The 8,538-nt window shown below is 45.6% G+C and overlaps 1 protein-coding gene across 1 annotated transcript in view; it reads left to right on the forward strand.

Annotated features, from left to right (window-relative positions):
* Window positions 1–7,217, forward strand: part of Snrpc (small nuclear ribonucleoprotein polypeptide C) — a 10,667-nt gene extending 3,450 nt beyond the window's left edge. Inside the window, exons 4-6 of the mRNA XM_021149406.2 lie at window positions 1,736–1,825; window positions 3,659–3,763; window positions 6,887–7,217. Of these exons, the coding sequence (XP_021005065.1) occupies window positions 1,736–1,825; window positions 3,659–3,763; window positions 6,887–7,011 (320 nt within the window). The 3' untranslated portion in view covers window positions 7,012–7,217. The remainder of the gene's footprint in view (window positions 1–1,735; window positions 1,826–3,658; window positions 3,764–6,886) is intronic.
* Window positions 7,218–8,538: the final 1,321 nt, after the last annotated feature.

Consider the following 8,538-nt stretch of genomic DNA (forward strand, 5'->3'; position numbering starts at 1 on the left):
CGCTTAGGATGTGGACAGTGCTCTTCTTTTTTTTTTTTTTTTTGGTTTTTCGAGACAGGGTTTNTCTGTGTAGCCCTGGCTGTCCTGGAACTCACACTGTAGACCAGGCTGGCCTCGAACTCAGAAATCCGCCTGCCTCTGCCTCCCAAGTGCTGGGACTAAAGGCGTGTGCAACCATGCCTGGCCTTCTTCTTCTTCTTCTTCTTCTTCTTTTTTTAAAATTTATTTCACCTGTGTGAATACACTTGTTGTCTTCAGATACTCCAGAAGAGGGCATCAGATACCATCACAGATGGTTGTGAGTCACCATGTGGTTGATGGGACTTGAACTCAGGACCTCTGGCAGAGCAGCCAGTGCTCTTAACCGCTGAGCCATCTCTCCAGCCTCAGACAGTACTCTTCTAAGTGGAAAAGTCGTATGTAGAGAGAAGCCCTGGAAGGGCCAGGTCTAGTCATGCCTTAATGGATGGAGTGAGTAGCCAGGTCTAGTCAGGCCTTAACGGATGGAGTGAGTAGGTCACAGGAGTTGGGAATTGGGTTCCTGAGAATGGGGTTTATTTGTTTATTTATTCAGAGGGATTTTTGGTTTTGAGGGTTTTTTTGTTTTGTTTGTTTGTTTTTCGAGACAGGGTTTCTCTGTATAGCCCTGACTGTCTTGGAACTCACTTTGTAGAACAGGCTGGCCTCAAACTCAGAAATCCGCCTACCTCTGCCTCCTGAGTGCTGGGACTAAAGGCGTGCGCCCGGTGGTTTTGAGTTTTTTTTTTTTTTTAAAGATTTATTTATTTATTATATGTAAGTACACACCAGAAGAGGGCGTCAGATCATTACGGATGGTTGTGAGCCACCATGTGGTTGCTGGGATTTGAACTCCGGACCTTTAGAAGAGCTAAGAGCTATCGGGTGCTCTTACCCACTGAGCCATCTCACCAGCCCGGTTTTGAGTTTTTAAGTCCAGGTCTTGCTCTATAGTTTAGGCTTACTTTGAACTCCCCAGACTCCTGGCACCAGCTTCCCAGTACTGGAGTGACCTGCTTTGGCCAGTATAGTAATGATGTGACTGTTCTCAAGTCATGCATGGATAATGTTCGTTTTCTTCTGTTCTCACTTTTGCCTCATGTGGTCCAAGGTAAAGGCTAATTATGGTAGTCCTTTATTAGGATGTCCCCTTCAGCGCTGCCTCTTGCTTTCAAATATTTGTTTCTTTCTCATCTCCTGGCTCAGTGCATTTGTTTCAGGTAAACAAGGAACATATATTGTTTTTATTCGGGAAGGGGACACATGTTTTAAAGCCTGACCTTTGGGCATGGATTGTACCTTTAACAAATAAAACTAATGGCTTAAATTGGTTATAAACTAATTTTTCTTTAAATGCAAAGACGTCTCACTACATGGCTAAGTTGGTTTCAAGCCCCTGTGTTCAAATCCTCCAGCAGCATCTCGAGTTCTGGGGCCAGAGGTGTGCACCGCGCCATGCCTGCTCTTAGAAGTGGGAAGTACAGCTACCTATTGCATAATTACATTATAAGACCACTTCTAGGTAACCTTCATTCAGGAAATTGCTAGTGTAAAAATCCAGTATCTCAAAATGATTTGAAAACTATAGTGCCGTGTGTAGTAACTTTAGAATACTTGGTAGAGTGAAGTAGATGTAGGTAGGTTTCTAAGCGAGAGGTGGTTATGTTCGTAAGTGAGGTGCTCATTCTAATGCATCGTCTTTGTTTTTTACCTTAAGCTGCTGCATTTCAACAAGGGAAGATCCCTCCCGCTCCGTTCTCTGCTCCTCCACCTGCAGGGGCCATGATCCCACCTCCCCCCAGTCTCCGTAAGTTTCAAACGTTAAATGTCAAGGTGTGCGTCTGCTCAGGTTAGCCCTCAATTAGATCATCAGCTTGGCACATTGTTGGCTTCCAAACTGTGGTGACTGACTAGGTAGTCACCAATTGAAAAACACAACAGTAACCGCATAATTTCCTCTGTTGTGTGTTTTAAAAGGGGCACATTTTATTGTTTGTGTTTTTGTTTCGTTTTTGATTTTTTAAGTTCCCGGCTGTCCTGGATCCTGTCTGTAGGCCAAGGTGACCTAGAACTCAAAAAGATCTATCTATCTCTGCCTCCCAAGTAGTGGAACTAAAGGTGTGTGCCACCATGCCCCATTTTGTGTGTGTGTGTGTGTGTACATGTGCCTGCTGTGCTGTTGGAATTCAGAGGACACTGAGGACTGAGGATCTGATAGAGAGCACAGGCTATGAGGACAGGCTGCTAATGTCCTCCTTACCCACTGAGACGTCCTGCTGGCCTTTAGTTTTCAAGACGTTTCCTCTCTGGGATCCTGGGTTTGATCCTGGCTAGGCAGCTTCCTCAGTACTAGAGTTACAGCCGCAAGCCACCCTGCTTGAGTTGGCTTGGAACGGAAACTGCTCTACAGACCATCTCCACAGCTTTTCGTTGTAGAAATTCTAAAATAGTTTTTGGGTTTTTGTTTGTTTGTTTTTGTTTTTATTTTTCAAGACAGAATTTCTCTGTGTAGGCTTGGCTATCCTGGATCTTACTCTGTAGAGTAGACTATCCTTGAACTCAAAGGTCTGCCTGCCTCTGCCTCCGCTTCCCAAGTGATGTCACCTGCATCACTACACCTGACTGGTAATGTATAGCATAGACTGTTATGAAACTCAATAGTCTTTCTGCCCTAGCCTCCCAAGGGCTAGGATTGCCACAGTGCCTGCCTTAGGGCTAACGTTGAGTGTGAGTGTTTTTTTCTGTGACCTCCCAGGTACGGCGAGCTGAGAAGGAATCTGGACAAGTTAAGTTCTTCATTGTACACATACATCACTGGGAGACCGAAGGAGCTGTAAACTCAGTCTTTCCAATTTCTGAGTTACCTAACCTTATGAAAGCATTGCATAGCAGAGAGTGGATTGCATCATGAGCCTCTGCTCTCTGGGAAGCCTGCTCTTCTTGTAGTGGACAGGGGACTATCTGTACAGGGTCATTGTCCTTTTGCTCTCCTAGAGGATTCAGATTGGAATTGGACTGAAACCCAAGCTAAGTCTTGTAATGGTGGGTGTGGACAAAGAACCAAACTGTCCCCTGATGTCCATCGGACCCTCTGAGGCTTATGTGACTCCTAGGCTGCATGTGCCTCCTCTCCTTCCCCTCTGTTTCAGTCTCTCAGGCTAAACTAGGTCCACTTACATAATGCGTCCCTATCCCAAACAGCATCACAACCAAACACATTTTGGAGAATCTTTTAAGTTTTTATCTGAATTTATATGTGAGTGTTTTGCCTTCATATATGTAAGTGTGTATACTGTGTGTGCCTGGTGCCAGGAGATGGCATTAGATCCCCTGGAACTAGGTGCTAGGCAGTGGTGGCACATGCCTTTAATCCCTTCCTTTGGGGAAGCTAAGGCAGGTGGATCTCTGAGTTTGAGGCCAGTCTGATCTACAAAGTAAGTTCCAGGACATCCAGGGCTATGCAGAGAAACCCTGTCTCGAAAAAACAAAAAAAAAAAAAAAAAAAAAAAAACCCTCCAAAAAAAAAAAGAAAAGAAAAAAACTGTAGGCAATTTATTGTTTAAGTGTTTGATCCAGTTACGAGCCTCTTAGTTTCACCAAGTACATCAAGCTCTAACCACAGCTTCTTTGTGTATTGTAGCGGGCCCTCCTCGGCCTGGCATGATGCCTGCGCCCCACATGGGAGGCCCTCCCATGATGCCCATGATGGGCCCCCCTCCACCCGGGATGATGCCTGTGGGACCAGGTAAGTCGGAACGTGTCACAGCTCAGTGTGCACTGTTAGGTCTGCATGCAGGGACGTCCTCTGTTAGCTGTTGAGTCATTATTGTAAGTATTGTAATGTTGAGTTTCATCAATTTAATATAAGGATTTGGTTTGTGCCACTGACAGCAGCACGAGGCTGCCTCCCTTCCCGCCTTTCCTTCCCTCGGTCTGACTTCTGGCTCCTTTGATGTGGAGGAGCTTGCTGAATCTTGCGGGTAAAGCAAAGGTAGTTTCTGTCTTGATTTGTTGCAGAACTGCCTCCTGTTCTACTCTGAGATTTACTCTCAGAGATTAACTGGACCTAATCAGTAAAATAGAAACCATTGGTTTTGTAGGTCTTTTCTTTTTTCTGCTTTGGAGACAGGGCATCCCTTTGAAACCTTTGCTGTCCTGGAATTGTCTATATAAAATAGGCTGGCCGTAGTCTACAGATCCCCCTGCCTCTGCCTCCCTCTGTTGGTATTGAACATGTATGCCACCATGCCCAGAATTCCATCCCCCTCCTTTAAAAAAAAATCCATTTATTTATTTATTTATTTATTTATTTATTTATTGTTGTTGTTTTGTTTTTTGTTCTGAATTCAGGAAGCAGAAAAGCGATTTCTGTCCAGTCAGTGCTTTAAACACTTTAGTCTGCTCCTGCCCTGCTGTGTTCACAGGTTCTCGATCGCACGTAGCCAGAGCCTGGGAGTGCATCCACAGCCTTGAGGATCTCTAACTATCAAAGGGAATTCTCTTCTGTGTGTGCACGTGGGGCACCCATACACCGTAGCACATGTGGAGGTCAAAGGGCAGGTCTTGGTGCTGGTCCTCTCCTGCCACTTGTGAGTGGAAGGCCCTGTGTGGCATGTGAGCTCTGCTGGGGCCGAGCCACCTTGTCCTCACCATGATGCTCAGGCAGCAGGTCTGTTTTCTGGTGATGAAGTCTCACTGTGTATCTTTGGCTAGTCTTGAACTCACAAGACATCAGCCTGCTTCTCCTCCCAGGGCTCACCTCAGCTTGAGTTTGAGTTTCCTTGAAGTGGTTGGAGACTGCAGAGTGATCTAGCTCCAGTGGTCTTCTCTGCAGGGGAAGGGATCTAGCCCTGAGCTTTTGAGCTGCCTCCCAGGGCTCTGATGGTGTTTCTGCCATACTGCTGAGCATGTGAGCGTCTGTCTAGCTGCATCAACTTCTCAGAAATGTTATTGGTTACAGTATAGTTAAATTAACTGTCGTAATCAAAAAGGCAGACATAGGTAGGTTTGGAACTAGATGAGTGGTGGTACCTTCAATTAAAGAAACAAGGTGCAAAGGTTCAGGCAGGAGTGTTAATCAGGGGCCGTTGTGGGGATTAGGTAGCGTCTGGGACAGTACAGAGATGTAAATTACACACTGTGTGGTTTGGGTTTTATTCCTGTGACGAGACACCATGACTATGGCAACTTTGTATAGAATTGGCCATAGCTTGAGCATAGGAGACCTCAACACCTCACCCTAACCAGGCCACGCCTCCCAGTAGTGCCACTTCCTCTAGGCCAAGCGTTCAAACACAGGAGTCTCTGGGGAACATTCCTATGGACACAGCTACATACAGATCACCAATGTGGACCTGGCTGTTCACTTTAGAGGACAGTATTCCATTGCTGCCCTTGACACTGGTTCTCGTGGCTTCTGGACCTACTGTAGCTTCTCACATCTATTTATCTGTGTGTGCTGGGTGTTTCCCTGATAGAGCTCTCACTATAGCATCTGACCTCCTGTGGTGGAGCAAGGGAATGCTGGATTTAGGAAAAGTTTTACTCTCATAACCTAGGATGGTCTTGAACTCAGGAACTCTCTGTCCCCTTAGGGTATTGGCATTATAGGCTTGTCCCCCACACCCAACTTTGAATATGGTTATATCTTGAGTTATTTATACCACAAGCATTTAATCAAAATTCAACACTTTAATATACCATGATGTATCTGTACTTTCTGTGCACCCTGCCCCTAACTTATTTTTATTTCCCCTTTTGAGATAAAGGCTCATGTATAAGCCTGGCTGGCCTGAGCTTATTAAACCAATCTGGCCTCATACTTGCTACAGTCCTCTTGCCTCCTTTGCCCAAGTGCTGAATTACAGGGGTGTGCCACTAAGCTTGAAGGAATTGATATTTATAAAGAATTCACATAGCCTAACGACAGTGAGTAGCCCTGCTCCTGCCATCGGGTTGTTTGCCCTGGGCTGCTTGTTGCTCCCCTACCCTCTGGTTGCTCTCTTCCCTCCCAACATAAGGCTCTGCCTGGTTCATTGTTGACACACACATGCAAAGTTGAGTAATAGTTTCTAACCTGCATTTAGAAAATGAAACTCGGCGTATCCCATTTTCCATAATGCCTGTTCCTTTTGTGACTTCTGCTGATGGTTACCTGGGCCTCATCATCTCCCTGTAATTCCCAGTATGGCTCAGCGGTAAGCCTGGCCTTTGGCTGAAAAAGCCTAGTAGGCCAGGCATGGGAGTGCACACCTTTAATCTCAGCACTCTGGGGGCAGAAGTAGGTGGATCTCTGTGTTGAGGCCAGCCTGGTCTACAGAGCCAGTTACAGAACAGCCAGGGCTTTATAATAGAGAGACCTATTCCAACCAAAAACAACAGCAACAACAGAAAACAAAACAAAACAAAACAACCCACAGCCAGAACTAACCAAACCGAAACTGAGCAAGCAGAGCTGGTGTGCCTGGTGCTGTGTGAGCACTGCTCTATTTATAGCCCTGTTGTCATCAGACCAGGGTCCCTGAGCTTCCTGTGCTGACCTTTTCTCTGTGTTGGAGCCTGTCTTAAGGAACTTAACATTTGATGGATTTGCTGTCCCCCTTTTTTTTTTGTCAAGTGTGTCTTTTCAGGTCCACTTTGTAGTTTGTCATGTGTTGTCAATCCTCCCACCCCCCAACAGAGTTTCCCTGTGTAGCCCTGACTGTCCTGGAACTTACTCTGTAGATCAGGCTGGCCCAGAATGCAAAGATTTTGTGTTGAGTGTTGGGACTAAAGGACTGCCCCCCCTTCTTTTTAGGTTTAATGGAAGTCCCGTCTGCTGTCATGTGAATGTTGTTTCTCACTCCTTTCCCTTTGTTCTGTTCTGCAGCTCCTGGGATGAGACCGCCCATGGGAGGCCACATGCCCATGATGCCCGGGCCTCCCATGATGAGACCTCCTGCCCGCCCTATGATGGTGCCCACCCGGCCTGGTATGACCCGGCCAGACAGATAAGAGCAGAAGCGCTCTTGATGGTTTTGTATTTCTTGTTCTGTACCACCAGGAGCTCTTGGTGCTGAGCCCGAGTGTTTACTAGATGCATGGAAAGGAAACTTACCTTCCTAACTGAATATTTTTGGAGGGAGAAATAATACAAAAAAGTGCAGTTTTCACTTACATTGTGAAATGTGAAAATAAAATCATCAGCTCTTTTAGTTAAAGTGTGTCCCTGTCCCTTGCCTCTCCTGTGTATGTTAGGAGGGATTGAAGCCAGCTGTGTTCTGCTAGCTTGTGTGTTAGCAATGGTGTCAGTCCTCTGCTCTCCTGTCTTTACTTTGGAAATGTTTTCTTTTGGATTATCAGATTTTTTGAGAAAAATTCTCAGGATTTTTTTGGGATATATTTTTATTGTAGCCCTGGCTATCCTTGAATTCTCTATGTAGAGCAGGCTGGCCTTGAATTCAGAGGTCTGCCTGCCTCTGCCTCTTGGATGCTCAGATTAAAGTGCACACCACCACTCCCTGGCTTTCCACGTTTAACTTTTGAGACAGAGTTTTCACGTGGCCTAAGATGACCTTAGACTGTTATGGAGGATGAAGTTGATGTCATCATATTTGTCTGGATCTATAAAGCCAGACTAAGCCTCAGTGCTAGGATTATGGGCATGCAGTGTCATGTCTGGCTGGCACATCAAATTTTAAAACTTTCATTTTATAAGGTGGTATCACATACCTCTAATCCCAGCACTCAGGAAACAGAGGCAGGTGGATCTCTGAGTTCGAGGCCAGCCTGGTCTACAGAGTGAGATCCAGGACACCCAGGGCTATACAGAGAAACCCTGTCTCAAAACAACAAGCCTTATATTTATTTTATTTTTTATTATTACGTTCATTTGTATATGTATGTTTGTGAATGTGGAGGTCAGAAGACAACTTGTGAGAGCCTTATGTCCCCACGATTGAGCTCTGATTATTAGCCATGCCTGTAAATGCCCACTTTAGTATTTACTCCTCTTTCTCAGATCCCCTTCTTGGCCTTTGGCCATGAGGGTGGGTGTGAGGAGCACAGAGCAAGAAGGGCTCTCATGAGATCGGGCTGGTCTTGACCTCACTGTGTAGCTAAGGCTGACCCTTTACCCCCCTAGCTCTGGGATGACAGGTGTGTGCTGCCATGGCCAGCTTTCTTGTCAGCTAGTGATGACATCTACAAGATTTGTAAAATCAAACAGGTTCTTTTTCTTAGTTGATCTAACTTGGTGTAGTTAAAATGATCCATATATCTATGGTTCTTTTTTTAAAAAAATAAAATATTTATTTATTTTATGTATATGAGGACACTGTAGCTGTACAGATGGTTGTGAGCCATCATGTGGTTGCTGGGAATTGAACTCAGGATCTCTGCTTGCTCCGGCCCAAAGATTTATTTATTGTTATATGTAAGAACACTATAGCCGGGCGTGGTGGCACACGCCTTTAATCCCAGCACTCGGGAGGCAGAGGCAGGCGGATTTCTGAGTTTGAGGCCAGCCTGGTCTACAAAGTG

Source organism: Mus caroli, chromosome 17 (genome assembly GCF_900094665.2).
Source record: "Mus caroli chromosome 17, CAROLI_EIJ_v1.1, whole genome shotgun sequence".
NCBI lineage: Eukaryota > Metazoa > Chordata > Mammalia > Rodentia > Muridae > Mus > Mus caroli.